This window comes from Astatotilapia calliptera, chromosome 20, assembly GCF_964374335.1.
Source record: "Astatotilapia calliptera chromosome 20, fAstCal68.1, whole genome shotgun sequence".
Taxonomy (NCBI): domain Eukaryota; kingdom Metazoa; phylum Chordata; class Actinopteri; order Cichliformes; family Cichlidae; genus Astatotilapia; species Astatotilapia calliptera.
In genome coordinates this window covers 31,038,978-31,062,297 of record NC_137441.1, presented here as the reverse complement: position 1 = coordinate 31,062,297, position 23,320 = coordinate 31,038,978, and the positions used below count along the sequence as shown (strand labels likewise).

At 40.6% G+C, this 23,320-nt stretch overlaps 1 protein-coding gene across 8 annotated transcripts in view; it reads left to right on the top strand.

The window, feature by feature from the left end:
* Positions 1–23,320, top strand: part of prdm16 (PR domain containing 16) — a 169,493-nt gene that overhangs the window by 91,102 nt on the left and 55,071 nt on the right. For all 8 annotated transcript variants that reach the window (XM_080295666.1, XM_026155237.2, XM_026155239.2 and 5 more), the window contains exon 3: positions 260–307. In XM_080295666.1, coding sequence (XP_080151792.1) covers positions 260–307 — 48 coding nt within the window. The remainder of the gene's footprint in view (positions 1–259; positions 308–23,320) is intronic.

The following is a 23,320-nucleotide window of genomic DNA, read 5'->3' as shown; positions in this document are numbered from 1 at the left end:
GTGTTTTTGTGACCTCTTAGTCCATTATTATATCCCTCTGGTCACATTTGTAGCCCAGAGGGTGTATGTGTGTGATGAACTGCGAACACCCCGTGCTTTTGTCATCAAGCACCGACGGTCAAACCTTATTTGAAGTGCTGGAATTGATGTTTTCTTTTAATGCTTTGACAAATGTATTTGACTCTCAATCAAAATCAAAACTTGTCTGGCACACTGAAAAGATATGTATATTATATATGTTTTTGTGTTTGCTTTGCAGATGATGAATGACCATGAGGATGACTCCCCTGATAGCTGCATCAAAAAGGTAGGATAGTTATAAATCGTTATACTGCTGTGCAACCCGGATAACTCCCTGAATAACTATTTTGCTGGTTTTTACCAATTAATCAAAACTATCAGATTTCTTGGAGGATGAAGTAATAAACTGGCATTTTGTAGCAGTCACAGAAAAGTGGGTCTTCTATTCCACATTTGACTGTGTTTGTGGGATCTAAAAAAAATCACTGGCCTCTGTGTGAGGTCATGTGAGCTTATATTTTATTGCAAGAACCTCCACTAGCAATTTTTTTAAAGCATGTTGCCCATCAGTAATGTCCGTCTATGTAGTGCACTGCAACTGCATTCATTGGCTAGCGTTTAAGTGCCTAAAGCCTTTATTATCACTGAAGACTGAACAACAGTGATCTGCATTCTAAGAAACCCTCTCTTCACTCAGATAAAAAAGACTGACGCGCACACACACAGACACACACACAAACACACTATGACCGATACGTCTCATTGACCAGTCAGTGACCACTTTATGAGGTGATAAATTTATTGAAGAGGCTGGGCAGTTTGATTTTATGACCAGTGTCACTAGGTCAACAAAGAACAGCAAGAGAGTTCATGTCCATCTAATGGTCCATGAAAGAACAATGGCTTCTGGAGAGGGCACGCTCTTTCTGAGAAATACTAAAGCCATTGCAGGCATAGCCAACTCAAGTCAGTGACCGAGTAGTCGGAATCAGTTATTGAAAAACCAACAGCAGTAAGTTATATTGTTTAGCAATATATATTTACAGTATCCCACCAAAACAAGCAAAACCCACTGAGAGCTGAATTTTTTTTTGCCTTTAGATTGCTTGAACTTGTGTTATAGTAGCTCTCAGATCTTTGAGATGGCATTGCTGCAACATTTATTATATTTTTACCTTTGTGTTATCTTACATGACAAAATGGTCAAATATGAGTAGGCTGCTTTTTTAATATAAAAATCTGACTACCTTTGAATAAGTAATTGTGGAAGAGGACTGAACATCTGCATGGCAAAATTTACTTCAAGTCTTTTTAGTGCAGTTTATAATTATGGCTCTTAGAAAAGAAATATGAAATAAGTGTACTCATTTGCATTTCAGGTCAAGGGTCCTGTTGCTGTGGCATCTATAAACAGGCAGGCATGTAAATCACTGACTGCTTGGTTGATTTGAAATCCTACATTAGTCAATGAGCTTATTTTAAGAGTTGACCGCAAGTGGTTTGGGCTGTTCCGTCTTCCCCACATGTTCGTACAATGTGGAAAAACCTACTTGGTTTTATAAACTACCAACCACCTTCCACATAAGAGTGACCCATGCACTCCAGTCAGCATTCAGCAGGCACACACACACTCACATGCTTAGGCGTTTGCATACATGCAGTGATAGGAGCATAGAGTTTTAATGTGTATACACTGAGGCTCACACAGATGACAGAACACAGGCTTACAACATGCCTACCTATGGTTAATAAAAAAAAGACCAACAGACACACGCACAAAAACACACTGGCCACATCTCATTATGCAGTGTGTGAGTTGCGGTGGGCCCTCATCGGGCGGTGGCAGACCACATGCCTGTTATGAATATGAATGAAATTATGCATGAGCCATTCCTTATGACATGACTCATTCATCTGCATGCAGTCACACACAAACAGAGGGCACGCACGCATGCACGCACACACAAACACCAGCTTCTTCTGCCTCTACTGTGTCATTACCATTGCTATGCTTGATTAAGGCAGAATTTTAATTTAGTCGTAACTTGTGAATAAACTAGTTCATTGCAGAGAAATGTGTTTGCATAACTGCGGGTTATTAGTTCTCATTTGTTACACTGCGCCACATTCCAGCGAACAGAGTTGTAGTTATGTATATCTATCTATCTATCTATCTATCTATCTATCTATCTATCTATCTATCTATCTATCTATCTATCTATCTATCTATCTATCTATCTATCTATCTATCTATCTATCTATCTATCTATCTATCTATCTATCTATCTATATGTATATATATGTATATGTTATATATAGTAATGCATATCTACATACTGCCACTGTGTGTATTATTGCGTTACCGTTAACGATTTCAGATTATTTTGTATTGGCAGGTTACCAGCCCCTGCACAAAATGGGCAGAAGTGTATGACTTAAAGAATAAGATGAGAATATGACTCACTTTTGGTTCTTTGGATCGTGTAATTTTATGGTAATTTTGCATAGTAATATATGACTTTCTTTTTTGTAGAAAACTATGCAGCAAATAAAAATTAGATTAACAAAATAAATGAAATTTCAAGAAAAATAAAAGCACAAATAGATCAGAAAAGAAAAAATCTAAATCAGCACACGCTCTCTCACATTGCAAGAGATTTAATAGTAACCCTACTGTAATCTTATATAGAAATATAAATTAAGTTTGTCCTTTCCTTGTGCTAACATTCCAGTTAAATTTCATATTAATGTGTCAGTCTCAAAGATGAGTAAAGGCTAGAGGGAGGCACCATTAGAGCCAGGGATAAGGCAGGGGATAAAATAGAAGCAAAGATAATACTGCAGCTTCTTTCTTCCACTTACTAAAAGCTGCTCAGTCCTGACCTTATAGCTGTGTGTGTGTGTGTGTGTGTGTGTGTGTGTGTGTGTGTGTGTGTGTGTGTGTGTGTGTGTGTGTGTGTGTGTGTGTGTGTCTGTGAGTGTCGATGTTTGTATGTATGACGTTTTTTACTGGCTTCCATGCATGCATCTTTACACCACAGGCACACACGGCAAATAAAAAGGTCTGTTATCTGAATCCCTCCTTTGCTTACTCTCTCCATCTTCTTCCATTCATTTTATCCATCTCTTTTTCTCGACACATAGGATGGTGTTGTTGTAGCTATAGATTGCTATCAGGGGCTATTGGTGATAGGATCAGGGATTGTTTGGCTTGGTCTGGTCTGGCTATACAAAACAGGACTATCTCTCTGTTTAGCTGTCTAGGCCCTGCTTATGTATATTCCCTTTCACACACACTCATACACTTAAGTGTATGTGTGTGTGTGTGTGTGTGGACATTAATAGGGTATTGGAGGACTTGTGTTTCTTTTTGGATTTCTTGGATTTAAGGGTGGTAGTTAGATACGGAGCAGGGGGAAAGACCACAGTCTGTGCAGTGTGTGCGTGTTCGTCTGTCTGTGGGTCTCTGTGTGTGTTAATCCTCATCTTCAGAAGAGCGCTGCTGTCCACACCGACGTGTGTAAACACTCCAGCAGATCAGATGGCAGATAATGACTTCCAGATAGACACCCTCCATTCAACCAGCAGAGAAAATCAATGAGCACTGATTGCTTTTTTCCCAAGACGATCATCTCCCCCGAAGGGCTACTATCTATCTCTCTCTCTTTCTATCTCTCTTTCTCTCTCAATTTCTCTGTCTCTCTCGCCAAGACCCATTCATTCACCTCTCAATACCACTGAGATTGAATCAATTCACACTGCTTTTCACAGGGGATTTTCTGTGAAACGATACAGGGAAATATCTGTTTAAGACGATCTCTTAAATCTGTTACTCTCCTTGTCGCTCTTCCTCTCTTTTTTGTCTGACAATAGGTGGGCACAGTCACCTAATGTATCAATATTGCATTGATGCATTCCTCATAGTGAAACATGTCTTCATTCTGTGCTCGGCAGGGACCCTCATATATACTTTTATTCACACTTAAGCACCAGACTTTATTTAATCTGCAGGGTAAATGCAATTTGCAAATTGGAATATGACATGGGTTGACATGAACTTTGACCTAGTAGGTTTTTCCCATTCCATGTTGAAAGCCTAGGGAGCCAAATGGGGATCAGCTGCAGCTCTGAGTCTATGGGTGTGTGTGCACACACACTGAGTATCTTTTTTTTCTTCTCCATATCAAGCTGGGGAATTGAGTCTCTAAATACACAAGCTAAATGACCCTAAATGTATGAGGGCTATTATGTGGACAGAGGGAGGCTCATGGGTCACAGAAGTGATCCAGCGCTTCGGGCCATGGTTTACCCTCGTCCAACAGCCTCACACTCCCCCATGCCTCCGCCTGCTTAAATAGGCTCATGATTGATTGATAATTATGATAATTTGTTTGAAATGATTATCTGGATATTATAATCACTGCCACCCCAGTGTGCCACGGGGGCAAGTCATTTTTCATAATGCTGAACGTCACAAATACCCCCTGGTTTCAGGGGAAGGCTCTGTGCATGTGTGCTTCAAACACAAACACACGCATCAGCACAAAGCGTAGTGCAGGTCTAAAGTTGGATTGTACAAAACATCTCTGTTACACTCAGAGGATGTGAGGTATGCATACACTAATGGAGAGCTAAAATGAATAACTGCATGTCTTTTTTTGGGATAATTCAGTAATTTTAAGTAAATCACATGTCATCAATTCATGAATATGAATTTGTGTTGCTTTTCTGTGAAATGTTGTAATTTTTTGTGGGCTGAGAGAAAAACTTCTATATAGATAGATAGATAGTCACTCTCTTATGCTTGAACTTTGTAATTATCAAAAAATATATAAACCTTTCCAGGATCAGGAAGTTCCCAAACATCTTCTTGTCATTCTCAGGCAGTGTGCAAACACAGCACAGCTCCAATCATTCTGTCTTCCTTGTCATCTAAAGGAAAGAAAAGGGAGGAGTGTGTAAGCATGCGTGTGTGTGTGTTAGGTGTTCGGGGGGCTGCAGGAATAATATTTGTGGTTTTTGCTTCGCCCCGAGATGACTTAATGATGATATGGGTCTCTTTCTTCTGCTGGGCAGGGTTACGTTTTAATGGGGCCTGAGTGACATGTTTTCACTTGGCTCCGTGCCCCCCACCCCCTCACCCACCAGCACCAGCACCACCACATCACCACTGTCATCCCCTTCCCCCCTTTAAAATATACACCACAAAATGCTGCACTGTGTCTGGTCCAATGAGAGGAAGAAAGTGTTCTGAAACCAGGAGATAATCAACTCTGAGCTCGTAGATAGTTTGTGTAGAGGTTATGGAAAGATGAGACAGAAAGACAGACAGGCAGATAAGCAGAGAAATCATGTATGTGAGCAAATGCTGCAAGAAGATCTTCTAGCTCATAACCTTTGCCTCCTGATATTGTACTGTGTATAAAAGTAAAAGGTTGATAAGTACATTATCTGTCTATCAAATGCCCAAAATGCACACTCAGCTCAGTCTCTACAAACGGAGCTGTTTAATGATGGTTTATGAGTTACGTAGCAATAATGCTGCAGGAGCAGTTTAAGATGCTTCGGGTGAAGCTAAAAATGTCTTAGAAGCATAAGAATTTAGTCCCAGAGATAGAATTTTTTATAAATTTTTTTATTATTTTTTATGTATTTTCTTTTGGGGGGGGGGGGGGGGGGGGGCATTTACTAAATATGTCTGGAGTCACTGGTGACAGTAGAAAATTCATTTGTCCAGACTTTGTTAGCCAATAGTGTTGATTTGTGGAGGGTCACATGCTCCAGACAAAGTCAGGGTTGTTGGAAAAGAGGTGGGGAGTAGGAGGAGAGGTGAAGACAGAAAGAAATGGTCTTTCTCTTTCTCTGCCTGTCTTGTCTGTGGGAACTGTCCCAACTATGGTTACTGCAGAATGCTGTCATTATGCCTTGTGAGGAGCATTCACTCAGAGGCTGCTGCTGTGTGTTACTGTACTCATGTGTGTGTGTGTGTGTGGATTTGCTCTCTCGAGTGCCACTTTTAACTCCCATTGGCACTTTTAACTTGTGTGTGTGTGTGCGCGTGTATGTGTGTGTGTGTGTGTGTGTGTGTGTGTGTGTGTGCAGCGTGTGTGGGCTTTGACTGACGCATCTCTGTTGTTATCGTCAATCAAAAACCAACGTCACATTGGAGTGAAGCGCTGGGAGAGGAATTCAAGTGGGAACGAACGAAAGAAAGAGTGGAACAGATAGAGAGAGACAGAGCGAGGGGGCGGAGGAGAAGCACGAGGTGATCGGAGGCACTTTCACATCAGCTGGCTCTCTGACCTCTGTCTTTCTCTCTCTCTATCCCTCACTTTATTTTCTTCTGCCTTTCACTCTCCATCCTTCACTCATTCCCTCTCGCAGTCTTTGTCTCGTCGTAATCTCTCTCCCAGTGGCCATTCCCACCACATTCTCTAGGGTCACCCAACAAAAGAAGGAGGGTGATACTCTGACAGTTGCGGGGGCTGTCAGATGAGTTTCCTCACACATATTGACCTCACACATTCAATTTTACTATGCTTGCGAGGACACTCGTATTCCCTGACTGCAATCTTCTCAACACAAGTCTAAAAGTATAAAAGACTGAAACCTCCCTCTAGAACGGTTGAACTTATTGTCACCTTACTGTCATTTCATGTAATATTAGTCAGGTTTTTATATAAGCTCCTATGAATAATGAGAAACAATAGTAAACAGGCCGAGAGAACCATCATCAACCTGAAAACATTTTGCACTTGTTTTGTTTCCTATTTTTCAAACTTTAAATCAGCACTCAAATCCAGAAGCCCCCTTCCTCAAACAGTAGCCTAAATGGACCATCACACAATTTCATCACAGCTTGGGCTACATCTGCAGATCTGTAAGTCATCAGTGTGTGGCATTCAACTTTTGTCTGTTTCCCGAATTTGGTGGTTTTCATACATCGTTTCAGAAAGTGGAATTTTCTTTTAATGCTCATGATTCTCTTAATCCTAATGCAGAATTCTTGTCTTGTGTGATTTGCTATAAAACACACACACACACACAGAGTCTTGTCTGTCAAAAGAGCAGTGAGTCCATTAAGGCAGACAGAGTGAATGCAGAGGGTCGGCTGGTCGAGCACGGGTGATAAAAACATGACGATCCACATAGTGTTGCCACAGAAACTGAGAAGCACGGGGGAGGGTGAAAGTAAAGAGTTGTGTGGTCCTGCTTGTCAAAAATAATATAAAATAGTATAAAATATTATAAAAATACTTTCACCTGTCGAGTGAGGGAGATAAAGATTCATCTGCACTTTGTGCTTTGATCATAGTTGTTTACTTGATTTAGAAAAGAGCACGCCGACTCTTTGCATAACTTTCCTATTTATTGTTATTTTTCCCAACGCTTCATCCATCAGCCCGAAGAGAATGCCAAAGAAAGGGAGACAGAATGAGAGCCGGTGAGCAGTTGATGCAACACAATATCTATAGATAGACTGGCAAGAGATGGAGTTAAAGCAAGAGAGTGTGTGTCAATAAAGATGGAAACACACAGAAACCAAGAGACAGCCGGAGGCAGGGGGATGGGGGGGCATGACAGGGAGGAATGCCAGAATGCCCAAGAGAGGCAAGAACTGCCAGCCCAGTCACAGACAGGGCCCGTCTGGAGAAGAGAGACAGAGAGTGGGGGGAAAGAGCCTGGCCCTGTCAATACAAGGTCATGTGAAAAAAATACCCCTCTCTCTTCACCCACCCACCCGTCCGTCCATCCTTCCCAGTGTCCACGCATCACTTTGCCCCCTGGAATATTTTAGGTAGACAAAACATGTTAAAAATTCATCAGAAATTAAAGAAGAGAAAAGGAGGAAAGTAAAAGAGCACGAGGAGGTGGAAGTGGAATAGAAAAGTGAAGGATGTGGTCGTGGCGGGAGACAGAGGGAGTGTGTCTCAGTGTAACAGGTCTTAGGGGAGCTTTTAGCCACAGGGTGGTAAGTGAAGCATGTCATGTGTTGAAGCAGCTCTGGTCAACTATCTCGATACTTCCACAAAGAACCCCAGATACACATACAGATATTGGCATACTATATGTGTGCTTGTGTGTTTTAAGCCTATCTAAACTCCAGATAGGCCAGAAAATGTTTTGTTTTTTTTAATAATAAGTAGTTCTAAAAATGTATCAGTAACTTTCTCTAAAACCAAGAGGATTTTGCAAATGGGGCCTTCAAGATAAAAAAAACACAGGATCTTTAACCCCTCCCAAAAATGCTGGTAACAGCTAATGGGGATCCAAATAAATCAACACAAAGATTGCACAAAGGATCGAAAAACACACTTTTATGTAAAGCAGGTAAAACTTACTTTATGATTCATAAAGCATCAGTGTATTTTTCCTGTCTTGTCCTGCTACAAACGTTATCCCTAAATAAGAATATTATAAAACCCCGCAGACTTGGAGCTTATTGTTTTAGCAGTGCATACATTTTCTCTTTAAGGTAACCATAGTTGTCAAGTACAAGTACACATCCTCACCACTTAAATACCTGAGAGAGAAAGTGGAACAAACACCATTTTAACTGACAGACATCTTCCCCGGATGTTCTTGGAGAGCAAAGAGGAAGTAAAATGGTAATAAATAGTGTCTAATGTTAGAAATGCTTGAAGCTTGTCAGGAGTGGTTTTTACTTTTTAGTGTTGGTATTCACAGAGTGTGGTCTTTGACTTCACAGTCAAAACTGTGGCATCTCTTTATTGGATTCAATGCATTAAATTGTTGAGGTAAAAATGGTTTTAACCATAATCTTATGCAGGTTGTTTGCAACTTTTTACTGCTTCAGCAGATATTGTTGATAATAATAGATCTTTTGGGTTTAAAGGGTTTTTTTTAAAACTCTAATTACACATTACTATATCACTGCTAATTGATTTTAAGTCATTTAACGCATTGTTGACAAAACCCCTTTTCCAAAGTGGTTCAGACATCTTGATGTAGAATACACACAAGAGAAGTGAAATATGTGGCATTACAGCTCCTTAAAACAACTCATTTTATGGGCTGGTTTTTCTCTATAGTTGATGGTATCTGTACCTGTTGCTGCAAATTAGGATAATCCACCCTCAAACACATTCTGAAAAGCAGGGTTTCTGTCCTCTCTATCCCTACTTTATCCTTTATCCTCACTTCCTTCCCTCTCCCCCTCCTTTCATCCTTCCATCCTTCCCTCCAATCTCAGCTGAACAGTATGGTCTTTGACTGAGTCTTAATCTTCATTACAGGGCATTAGTCCACTGGGGAGGCCCTGTCTCGTCTCCCCACAGCGCAGCCTGGCACTGTCCCACATGGGACGTCCTGCCACGGCACAGCACAGACACCCTGCCAACCCCTCTTGCCTCCCACTGGCTTCACCTTGGTCGCCCCTTCGCTCAAATGAACTGTTAAATAAACGGCAGGCCTTAATCCACATGAAGGAGTGGGGGTGGAGGTGGCGGGGTGGATGGCATGGCTGGTCAGAAAGAAACAATAGAGTTGGCCCTGGACGCCTCCGTTTAAAGCAACCATCAATCATACTCACCATGAGATTTCACTCGCTTTCTTTTTTTTGATGTAGATTTTATCTTTCATGATTAAATCCCAGGGAATCAAGGCACCGGTAATCTGAGGCATGTGGGCGAGCGCTCATATGCGGTCCATGAGCATGACCTAGCGTCTGATGAAGTATCTGTTAGGTGTTTGTCGGTGTGTAGCCTTAAGCAGGAGCACTAGCTTCCCTTTTATGCGTGTCTTCAAGCTACCTCGTTGCCCTCTGCGTTGTTTTATTCATCAGAGCTCTAGACTCTCGTGTACATCAATGCACACGCGGTTATACTGCATACATAGCGTATCACTTCTTTGAGCGTGCTAACAAGGACAGTTGACTTGCTGTGAATTAGATAATTAAAGAGGATGGCTAATTGAGTAAACAACCATCGGGGCCGTCACCCCTAATTAAGTGATTACAAGGAAGAGCACACTCAGCCAGCACAGTGCCAATTAACACATGCACAAACACACAAGGAGACACGTGTGAGGACATGGAGAATTATCTGTTAGAGAAACAATGATTAGGCTGAGTGGGGGATCCCAGGAGAGGCAGGCACTGAGAGGATATCACACACACACACTCAGATGCAGGCAGGCTCACACAGAGCATCCTCCCAAGAGAGGGTATTCTGTGTCCTAGCAGTAATTCATAGTGGATAATCCTTTTATTCTGCTAATAACACTGAAACTAATGGGAGAAGTTCACTGCAGTCACAGAGCGTGGCCTACACGCTGCTGATATGAACCCTACAGACAGTGCCTTGGCACTAAAGGAAAGGACTATCTGATACGACAGTTAGGGATCAATTTACATGAAATTGCACATCCTTTCTTTGTCAGTGATGATTACTGTTTTAAGTACTTGCTGAAAAAATAAATAGCCAAATGTAAAACGCCAATCAACGCTTTTTTTTTTTTACAGCGTACAGAGTACATTCACGTCATATTTTGCTGTGTTCTAGTGTCACATATGTCAATAGTCAGCTCCATTTTATGGGAATACACTATACACTGGGAGTGAACCCCACTCAAATCTCAGCTGTGACATTTCAGATCAAGATGCTCATATGGGGATATTATCATAGAGAGTGTTTCCCTCGGGAGAATTATCCAGAACATTAACCAGGGAGTCAAAATTATTATTTTGCCCCATTTCTCCTTGGGGAATATAGCAGCATGAATATGACATGATTTATTTGAATATAAGCCATATCTAGTCAAATATTTATGTGGCTATTAATGGCTTTGCTCAGAGAAAACTGATTCAATCGGGAGAATGCAAAAGGTCAGGCTGTAATTGAAACTATACCAAATTCAAAATCAGATCTTTGGGTCCAAAAGTCACATTTAATTTCACACAAAAAGAGATTATTGCATGTTTTCATAACTCGTTTTTAATCAGCTGTTTTGTCCTTAATGCGCCAGGTCAGATGTAATATTTTCCTGAGTGTACAGGATTTTCACAGCAGAGCTCAAAAGCAGATCAGCTTGGCTTAAAATCCACTTACAATAAAAAAGAAGAAAGAAGAAAAAAAACACGCATTAATTAAGAATCGCTCCGGGGATGAAGTTCAATTATTTTTGGGGCAGAAAAGATTTTCCGTCTCGGTCAGGATAACTGTGGTGTGGTGATATCTGCTAACAACAAGGCCAGCCTCTCTACTCCCCTACCAGCACCATTGTGAGGCTGATTTAAGATCCCCAGCTAATGGGCATACCTGCCTGACAAACATGACTTCTTAGCAGGTGACTCCTGTCAAGTATGTCTGAAATAACAGGTAAATGAATTAGCAATAAAATGGACTTAGGGTTAACAGGCAGGGGTGCCCATTATTACAGCTCCTAATCACTAAAGAGATGCCATTCACTTGCCTTAAGAAGGCAGCATTTTTCACCGCTTGCTGGCCACCGGCCCCCTCAGAGCCACAACACATTTCTAATGGAAGGCTCTCTGCTTGAGTTCCAACCTCCCGAAAGCCCCCAACCATTTCTTTCTTTCACTCTCTTTTCTCTCCTCCACCTACACCCCACTCCCCCCTTTCTCTCCTGTAAGATTATCAGTTTTGATTACTGCCGGCAACAGGCTCTTACCAGCGGTCGGAAGCGGCGTCTTACAGACCTGAAAGGCCCTCAGCAGGTTGCAAGAAGCTTTTGAAATTATGGGGCTTGGCTCAGAGGGAAAGTGCTCTGCGCGCCGCTTTGTGGCCATTTAATCAACTCCTGACTTTTGATAGTCAAATAATGGCTAATTACAGTAGCACCTGCCCACAGGGTTAAAGGGTGGAATAGATTTAATGAGAGAAAGGGAAGAAAGAGATGGAGCGAAAGAGACAAGAAAATGAAAGAGAGTGAGGAGCAAAGAAAGATGGAGAGTGTGTACTATTATCTTCATGTCTTTCTGAATGGGAGCAATGAATCACTAAGCTCTGCATGTTCCCGTGTGCCACCACCTCTTCCTCACAATTAGGAGTTGTTTTTCTCATATGGAGCACATGATTGACGAGGGTGGCGTGGCACTACGTGAGAAGAAAGTGAGACCGAGAGAAGCAAGATTGACTTTGATTAATGGTTTGTGTTTGTATATATGGAAAAACACACAAAAATGTTGAAGGATGCTTATCTGAGCTTGCATTTTTCTTTCCTGCCTATTGTGATAGGCGCTGGGGTTCGGCTCAGCTAACATGAATTATTTCGGGACAGCAAATAGTCTTTCCCTAGCACGAACAATAAGTTCACGACTGCAGAAATCGACTGTGAATTAAAATAATTCATTTACAATGAATTGCTTCATAAAATTGCTCCCATGTCACCCGTTCCTCAAATTTTCAGTCCATCTTTGTCTGCTTCTCCACGTCTCCAGGGAGGCAGTGAAAGAGATAATGAGTGAAGAAGAATGGGGCTATTAAAGGGACAATTTGATAGTTCACACACCATATCCGGCGTCCAGAAACAAGATGTGCTTGATCGGGCACACCCAACAACCCAACCCCCCCCACTGAAGCGCACAAACGCGAACACACAGCCCAGCTGGGGCGGCAGATCAAAGCATATTAAAAATGACCTATGTGTCAGTGCATTGATCTAAGACCAGGTGGCACCCATATATGCAGGCCGAGTTGCTTGTTTGCTTTTTTGCCCCCTCCTTTTTCTCTCTTGCCCTCTCTCTCTTCCGCCTTTCTTGTGACCAGCGACAACTTAGTCCCGGAACTCTATTGTTCAGGCACAAAGGCTATGTAAAGACACGTCAGCGATTACAAAGCTGCAATGGCACAGCTCAATTACTCAAACGTTGCTGTGTACCATGGTGGGATACATGTGTTTGTCGGTTGAGTGTGTGCGCGCTAGAAAAAAACGTCAGTGTACTCACAGTGAGTGCGTCGCCCCTGTGAGATATTAACTGGGTTGTGGCTGTGTCAGCAGCGCCGCACTGTGTTTTTACTCTTTCATGTTCCATTTATTTGACCTCTGACCCTCAAACACACAGCAGCCCCGCTCCAGCCCCCTTCGTGCACACCTCTGCACCTTTGTGCACAAACACGTGCACACACATGTGCAAACATTCACCCACCTACACACACACACACACACACACACATATCTTCAAATGAAACAGAGTAATCCATTTCTCTCTTTGACCCTCTCCCTTTTTGAGCTATTACAAACCATATTTGCCCCATCCAATCAGTTTGATTAATCATGCGCCAGACCAAAGGCTTGCAATTAGATGACCAGAGCATTGTGCCCCTCTCCTCGCATAAACACACCCGCGCACAGACACGCACACACACACTGGCTTGTGGGGAAGTATTTCCCCATAGACGTCCTCAGTGTGACAGCACCATAAACTGGCCATTTATCAAAGTGTCCCCCCAGTGCACACGCACACACATACACACATTCACTCACACACACACACACATACACACAGATGATTAGAGAAGTAGTCCCAGGCCATTGTCTTAGTGGTGGAAAAAGCTATTTGTTAGTAGCAAATTGTCATTTATTCATGTAACGAGGCATACAACTTATCATCTTCCAGTTTTCAGTTTTCTGCTGACTGTGAGTTGTCAGTTATTATAACATTATTATTTCTCACGTTGCATATGTGTAACTGCACATCAAACAGAAAGGGATTCACAATGGCTGTCTTTCAGCAAGCTTATTATGCTTTTGAAATGTCATTATTAATATTAATATGCATAAAAACAATCCATGAAGGTTTTCTAGTGCAAAATCTGTTCAAGAGGTAGTCCTTGTATGCCCTGAATCCGAGGAGGCACATAAATGTGTTTGTTTCTGTGCTGGAGAGTCTGTTGCCCTTTAGTAGTATCCACATGGCTAAAGTAATGCAGAGCCCCTGCCATTCTTTATGGCACTGGGTCAATAGTAATAATAAAAGAGATATTCATAGACATGTGGGAGGGCTTTCATTCTCCTATATCAGTTGAAGATTTAAAAGCCCCTGTTTTTTTTCCTTCTTTACTATTTTTTATCTCAGTATTTCAGTCTGTTTACTCAAAGTGAATGTAGTGGTGGCAACAAAGCCAGCTCTGCTTCAGCCTATTGATTTCTACACACATGCATATTTCCTTTTTAACTGCTCATGACATTTTTTTTATAAATTATGTTTTTTTGTTTGTTTGTTTGTTTGTTTGTTTGTTTGTTTTTTGTAGGGGAGTCCTCTATCAGTACCTAAGTACATGGCCCCATGCACAGTAGGAAATAAAGCACAGTAGATTAATGTCTCTCTTCACAGTTATAGCATCCGTCCGAAACAGCTATTCTATCCATGCAGGCGGGTCTGCAGCAGCTCACTGAAGCCTTTTTTATTGCTGGCCTGTGTTCCGGAGGGCACTCTGTGTCAGTAATCAGGATATGGGGGTTATCCTGGCTGACCTATGTATTGAGCCTGCTAGTGCAGCCATTTCCAGTGCTAACACAAGGTAAAAGCAGCAATTTTCTCTGCTGCAAAGGGAGCTTCTGGACTCTTGCCTTTAAACAACATGGCAGGCCAGGAATGAGCTGGCTGCCTGACCTGGCATCAAATGTTTAGCAAATGTTTCTAGAAATATTGAAGAAGTACAGTCAACATTACGACCATAGAGAGTTTACGCAACATGCAAGTTATGCAGCAGAGAAATAACACAGATTCTTAGTATGAATGGTTCTTTGGGTGGTTTTTTAGGGTTCAAAAGACACTCTGCAAGTAGAAAACAAGTATTTCTAATTCACTATGGTGTGATCCTCATTTCTCATAGTTTTGCATCTTTTTTCAAAGCCATGCTTTGAAAAATGCATCAATTGAAGCATTGTTAGAAATATTGGTATTCAGCAAAGAGTGTTTGCAAAATCTCCATCAGCGTCAAGAAAGCCAAGGCGCTCGTTGAGGGAAGGAACAACATGGCAGTTGATTGTTTTCTAAAGGAATTAGCTTGGCCTGACCCTTTTGAGCCTTGCCATCTTTTGAATGGCTGACACTTTATTTGTTTTGTCCCTATAACAACAGAATCTCCCAAGCACCAAAGCACCCACTCGCCCTAGTATTGTCACAAGCAACGAGACTCACTTTTCCCTTCCTTGTCTCTGTGACAAGGGAAAAAAAGCCCCAGGGTTTTTACACAATCACAGGAGGCAATGCAGAGGTATGTGTGTGCTGTGATAAGACAGAGCGATGGGAGACAGATATGAGAAGGGAGTGGTGGTCACGCACACACACAGACACACACACACACACACACACAGACACACACGCACACACTGAGCCGCACACACTGGTCCAGCTAGTGTCCAGAAAGGAGACTCAGGGAACATTGGGCTGTAGATGTTAGTGATGAACAAAAGAATGCCGTAATGAGAAAATATACTAATGTTTGAACATGTTTCATCAAATATGTCCCAATGAGACAAATGTTTCATGGACACAGTTTTTCTTTTCACATTTTGTGTGCATTCTCTGTGCACTGGCATTACTTGCATGTCCAGCTGTGTGCAGGCGCCCCCTATTGCTTCATATCCTTTACTTTCCTCTCTGCAGAAAGGAAAGACATGAAAAGTTCCACATGTGAATGCAAACATAGATATGCATAAACTTCCCTAAACGTGTGTGTGTGTGTGTGTGTGTGTGTGTGTGTGTGTGTGTGTGTGTGTGTGTGTGTGTGTGTGTGTGTGTGTGTGTGTGTGTGTAGCAACAGTGGTGTTATCACAGATATATTGCAGATCGTATCATCGTATCTTCCGCTGTGGATCATTTTTATCAAAAATAATGTCAGACTTTAATAGTGAAACAAAGGTGCTTAGCTTGCATGATCTCATAATAACTCTCCATATCACTTCCCTTTTTCTGCACACACACAAATAATTCTCACCCATCAATCCCCGCATGACCCCGTTTCAAATTCATTAACAAGGTTTCAGAACTTGCAGACACAGCAATCACCCCAAGCAAAATAAATTCCTGCGCCAGAGGATAGAGAGAGCCTGTGCATTTGCGTGTGTGTGTGTGTGTAAATTATAGCAGTGCTGTGTCGTCCACTGCAGAGTGGTGCGAGGAATCTGTTTGGACAACTGCTGGATGTTTTGGTTCTCCTGCAGTGTTTTGGAAAACCAGGCAGCCGCTGTATCTTTTATAAATTAGCTCGTGTTGTCTACCAAGCACTTTCCCTTATCCCTGGTCTTAGCCTTGTCTGCCCATTGCAGCACAACCCTGGCTGCGTGTGAGGCTGCCAAGTAGGGTTAACAAGAGGAGAGACAAGGAGAGCCCAGGAAAGATAACTGACATAATCTTCTCTGACAGTTTTCATGTTTTATTAAACAGGTACAAATGCTTTATGAGCACGATAACTGAATCTAAAGTGTTGCATGTCACGTCTGAATTTCAAACATGACTGTGTGATGGTTAAAGGTGACTCTGTGTATTTAATTTCAGCTCTTGGAAGTTATACTTTTTGAGTTCTGTGATATCTTTGAACCTTTGACATTGCCTAAGCTGTTTAACAAAGCACAAGATGCAAAATCTCGGTCATTTATAGCCATCTAATAACACATGGCATCCCTAAATTTCCTTTTTCTACACCGCAACTACTCCATCTACTCTCTTTTTTCATTAAAACTGCAACATGGGCAGAATTTGTGAGTTCGAATTCTTTTTCTGATTTTTATAGTGACCTTGTCAAAAGCAGAAGAAAAGGGACTCTTTCATGGGGCAGGACAGTTAATTACAAAAACAGAACCTGTTAGAAACACGGCACCAGAAATGAGGCTGCAGTGTTGAGGTTCGACTCGGTGTGTAAAGTTCTTTCCATGTGCTGTCAGTTGTAAATGTCCATCTGCGTCTGGTTAGCAGCGCTGCTAAAGGCTACAGTAGGCTGAGGTGAGAGATATTTGATGGAGAAGGTCAAAGCTAGTCATGTGACGAGTGGAGCTGCTACACACAGAGATGTTTTTACTACTGATTTATGATATAAAAGCATTTGGGCTGGGAAAGCGATAGGAGAGAACCCATATGTGAGTCAGACAGTCTATTAGATGGTGTTGCGCAGAGCTAAGGGTGGATCTGTAATGAAAAGTAAATTGCTCATTGCCAAGCTCCATTTTTGGTTAGGGTTATTAGAAAAAGTATGGACTCCGATGTACATGTCCATCTTATTGAGGCTAATTTATTGCCTGTGCTGCACTTTTAATACCCAAAGTACCAAAGCGCTGATTTTTTTTTTCTAGGCAAAACAAGCATGTGTAAGCTTTCTATGTAAGAAATGTTCATAAACACTGTGGTACGTCTCCAGGCTTTTTGGCTGTTTGCTGTGTTTTTGTCCCATTTTGTGGTTTTAATCGTTGTTGTTTTTTGGGACGAATATATGGACGAAGTGAGTGGCGAGCTGTTCAGTAGATTTCTTTCATTTTTTACCAGTTTAATTGAGTACTATGAAAACACATAGGCAGTTATAGTGATTGAATTTGTAAATATTTAAAAGAAACATTCATGCCTGCGGGGTAAAAGGTTGCTAAAAAGTTGGTATTTTCTCATATTTTTGCCTCATTTATTAGCATATTTTATGCTATTTATAAATGTGTGGAGGAGGATGGAACATTTGCACTGTTTAGATAATGTGATTCAGTGCTTGAGGCTTCAAGCTGGAGAGAGGCATATTCATTCACAGAGGCTGTGTCATCTTTCATACATACTGTATAAGCGGCAGCAGTGTAACAGTCCATACATCACTAACATATGTCTCCTTATCAGTGTGACATTCATTAAAATGAAAATGTCACATAGTTTGCAGAGGAGCAGGGAGACCCGATGAACTTTGCGGCAGGAGTTTTTCTTCCTCTAAAAGATAATGTCAGCAGCTGTCAGTACATCAAATGTGTCTTACACTGTTATAGCAAAGATGAAAAAAGCAATTAAAAAATATTCTGTTCATAGACTAGTAAAGAGTGTAATTATACTTAATGTATACTGCTCTTGTTCTGTGGTGGTTGGGTTTGTTGTTAGAATAATCTCCTTGTAACACTCAAGTTTCTCTCACTGAAGAAAACTGAAAAATGATAGAACAGTCATGAAACCTGCAATTTTTTGACAGCTGGTAAATACCAAAGTATCAACAGGACTTGTCTGTAATTGTAACCAGCAGTTACATGAAAATAACATAAAGCAGAAGGAGAATTCTTTCTGGTCTGTATTCATCCACTTTATTTTAAAGGGTCCTGATGAGTGGCTGTCAGCTATCTCCTTTGCCAACACACAGACCATGTGTTAGTGGCTGTTATCATGGGCACTGAGTGAATATTTGGGGTAAATAATACCCTTCAAAACTTACTCCAGTTTTGATATGTTATTATGCTAAGAAGTTGGTAATTTACTTCCCCCCAAAATTAATATGATACTTACATTCCCGACTAATTCCCCAGACTAAGTTCAGAAATGTTCTCCAGCAATGGTAATCCCACCCTCTCTGTATCTCTCTATGAAAAGCACAGAGGAGGCAGAGGTGAGAAATAACAGAATGGCCAGCAACTTTTTTCTGGGGCCTTCCTGGGTCACTGAGCGACCATCTAACATGTCAGTGACCCTGGGTTGTTAACCACTGCACGCGCACATGCTCCAAGACCAATACAAAGTTTGGTCTTTGCAACATAAACACATGCATATGCATGCACACTTGCACACTCAAAGCTAGACACCCGAGGGGGAATGTTCTCTGATGGCGGTGGTAGTAATTGAATCAAGCCAAAACCAAACTCTGCTCACCCCCCTCCACTCCCTTGTTACATTTCCCCGCCTGCCCTCGCCTCAGCCTTAAAAAGGTAAGCCTTATAGCTGATGGGAAGCAGATGTGGACTGAGCCCTGCATGGTAAAGGTGCAGAGTCAGACCCCCACATCCACCTCTGGCCAGGAATATATCTTCATTGAGGGGAATAAGGGTGTCCACTTACATCTGGTACAGCACATCAAATCACACTCATCTGTGTGCAATGGAGAGCAAAAGGGTTAACAATAATGTTTTCTGTGTGTGTGTGTGTGTGTGTGTGTGTGTGTGTGTGTGTGTGTGTGTGTGTGTGTGTGTGTGTGTGTGTGTGTGTGTGTGTGCGCGTACATGTGGGGACCCCTGGGATGTGACTGACACCCATCCCTATCACTAGACCCTGACAGTTCTGCACGTCTGGCTCCAATATCCCTCCCACTGTTTCTGCGGAAACACCATCCCATACTACCATCCATCGCATAGTAATACTTGTTAGCGCGTGCGTGAGTGTGTGTGTGTGTATGTGTGTGTGTATGTGTGTGTGTAACTATGTCGGCCTAAGCAGTAAAATTGAATTGTAAACTTCAAGCTGACAGCTGAAATGGAAAGTTGAGACTTGTGACCTGTCTGATATATCTCTCTTCAAATGGTAAACATTTATCTCTGTAAAGCTTTGCCCAATATACAATATATATATATATATATATATATATATATATATATATATATATATATATATATATATATATATATATATATATATATATATATATATATATATATATATATATATATATACATATTTATATTTATATATTAAATATGAGAAAATATGAGTGTTTTTTTATACTCTTGAATCTAAATGATGTCAGGGACAGTGGATAACATGGTCATGTCAGGCACAAGTCTGTGAACATGCTAGCCTCACCCACCGTCTGCTCAAACCTTCAGTTTAGAAGAGGAAGCCAATCAAATGGAAGACGCCTCAAAAGCCTATATGCCTTTAAAAAGGAGAGGTGCTAAAATAGCTTGTTACACAAAGTAGATGAACTGTATCATTTGTAGTATAACTGTATAAAGTAGTAAGCATCATCTTGACCTGTAGGTTATGTCATCTTGAATTGATCATGTAAGCTTACCATAGAAGAGTTACAGAATAAAACCATTAAAACATCTCTCATAGTCTGCTGTCTTTTTAGAAAGCACTCAAGAATGCTAATGAATTAAACCTAATTATGAACAAACTGTTTTCAGGCTCATTTCAGGAATGTTGTCATGGAATTTATCTACAAGAATTGAATTTGTTAATTACCAAATATCCACTCCAAATACAATAAAATAAAATAATCTGGAAAATCCCCTCTTTTCAACGCAAGATCCAGCGCTGACTTTTTCCACCAACATCAGTTTGTCTTAATTATGCTTTTTACCAGACACTTTCTATTTTGCCCCTTTCAGGCTTTACATGTGTAATTATGGTTTAAAATGCTATATGTTGGGTCTAAATCTGGCTTGTTTCTTCAAAACCTCTGGATTGCTTTCCAACAGCTTACGTTGCTGTAATTCTCTCCAGCTGTTGCGTAAAACCTATAGAGGATGGCACAGTAGGCATGGAGCACGGCTATTAAAATGTGTTTAACACTTTGTCCTTTGGCTCTGGTTACACTAATAGTGTTTGATGAATAAAAAAGGAAACAATTCTTCTTATATCCACATATATAATCAGTGTTGGTCAAGTTACTTGAAAAAAGTAATCAGTAACTAATTACTGATTACTTCCCCCCAAAAGTAATCCCGTTACTTTACTGATTACTTATTTTCAAAAGAAATGAATTACTTAGTTACTTAGTTACTTTTTAAAAACACGATTTACAAACTGAATAGGTAATAAAACAATAGATCTTTCAGCCCAATTCTACCTTTTCTGCATAATCCATCATACAAAATGTAATCAAATGGAAAAAGTCTCTTTTTTTAAACTTGTTTTATCAGTTTTAATCTTTAACTTTATGCATCAAGCAAAAATTAAATTATATGCACCATTCTCTGACTTGAAGAAATTAGTTTAACATTTAAAGCTATTTTCTGCACATTCCAGCACATAAAATAAAATATTTTTTGTGTTTACTCTCAGTCTTTCAAATAGATGCAAGTGAAACACAGCAGAAAATATATAAAATCAAAGACTAGCGGCCCTGTTGCTCTATTTTCACCTGTAAAGCAGGAGTGGGGTAGGCGGAGGTTTGCCCTGGTGCAGGTGTGTCGCAGCGGTCAGTTGAAGAATCCACGAGTTTCTCTGTGAATTTCCCATTTCGTCGTTGCGCACTCGGAGCTTGTTTAGGGTTTTTTTTCGCTGTAAAAAGAAGTTTTCTTCCCACGCACAACAGACACTAATGTTTTTGTCACTTTTTATGGAATCAAACTCAAAGTAAGGTCAGTACTTCCACGTTTTAAACGCTGTATGCTCGTACTCTCTCCCGCACTCCTTATATTATCCATTGTTGATCTGCACACAGCTGTTGTCACGAACATCGCACTCGCTTACGTCACTGTCATGAGACATTCTCGCAAAAGAATCACGGTTTTAGTAGCGCAGTAACGCAGCGTTCCTACGGGAAAGTAACTGTAAGCTAATTACCGTTTTTGCAATAGTAATCCCTTTACTCGTTACTTGAAAAAAGTAATCAGATTACAGTAACGCTGCCCATCTCTTTATATAATCGAAATGTATAATACAGTAGAATATTGTATCTTATCAAAATTAAGTCTTTGTTCAGTCTGCTAACAAATAATATCATTCTTTATTTTCTTTAAATGTGAGTTTCCTTCCTGTGGAGATGAAATTTGGGGAGATTTACCTTCATCTTTCATTTTCTCTCCATCAGTCATCACCTCCCTCCACCTTTTCCTCAGAGGATTTGTCCTGTCACTCTCATAAGTTCTTAGAAAACAAGAAACCAAAAGAGATACTTGGAAACAAGCTGTTTGTAAGGCTGTGCGATATGACCAAAATCTCACATCCCGATATAAGACATCTATCGTCCGATAACGATATAAATCACAAAATTTTAACATTTTTTGTAAATTCTGTGAATCTCGGGCAGCTCGACTTGTGTAAAGTGTTTCCAGCTGCGGGTCCTGTACCTGGAGTCGAGTGTTTTAACCGATGCATGAAACTACACATTTTGAGACATAAGTTGTAACGGCCGCCGTTTTCTTTGTGAGTATTTGTTACACAGCGTGCTGCGGGGAAAAGCCTGTTCTAACGTTTGAGTCTAAGGTTTATTTTTTAGCACCTGTCGGCTCTTTTTTACTTCTCATCCGTAAATAATCTGCTCTTTCACGTGATTCAGTTTATTTTGAAAAGTCTCAACAGGATCTTGAGCTTTATTGTGAAAGGTTTATGTGGAACATAAACAAGTGGACACGCGATGGTTTTACCAACAGGCCATCGGTATTGTGGTTATATAAAATGTAAGAGAAAGAGAGAACTTTAAGAAATTATTATAGCCACTACAGTCACCATCAAAACAATGAAAAAATAAAGAGTGCCGTAAAGAGTTTATTTTGCGACACCACGAAACAAACTATAGCATAAAATGAAACGATAGAAGTTTCTATATAGTCATCCGATATCGAACAGCCCTAGCTGTTTGCTTCCAACTGTGTTGTAAAGCCCGAGATAACAGAGAAATTATTGCTCCTGTCATAAAAAAGACTTCACTGTGCACTTTACATGTTAAATTATTTTTACTTTCTTTATTAGAGTTGACAGTTCAAATGTGAAGATATTATTCCTATTTATTTCTTTTTTATTTATTTTTACTGTTTTCTTGTTACTTGATGCTTTTTGGCAGGAGCTGCTATTTGTGTCTAACTCATCAGTGATGACAAACATAATCATTCCCTTAATGAAATTTTGAGGTGACACACTTGAGTACTCCCCCAAAAGAACAGGTGCAATTACCATCTCTCGTGTAAAGGAGAAGGCTGATTAAGGAACATTTATTACATTTAACTTATTGATTCTTGTAGCTGTTTCACCCCTTGAAAAAAAACATTTCTAGCTTTGTCAAAGAAAACAACAAGATCATTCCAAATCTTACCTAAAGTTTTCCAGTTGTTTTGATTTATTTCCCAGTTTAGGAAACAGTCAAAACACAGGAGCCTTTTAGACCATTGAATAAAAGTGTCTTTAAAAATTATTTTTAAAAGTTTCACAGGTGCGGAAGGAGGCTTATTCCAGTTTGCATAAGGACAGATTAAATTTAAGACGATCCTGCATACCATGTTGGATTTCACTTAATCAAAAATAGCAAAAGACTTCACAAAACAACAAGGCATCCAGGGCATCCAGTAGCAGGGAGATTGGTGAGACTCTGATTTAAAGATGACAGGAAAGACTGACCAATAAAATGCGGATAAAGCAACAGAGAGGGAGTCAAAATACTAGACAAGCAAGAAAGAGATATGGAGGGAAATTACAGACTCGGCC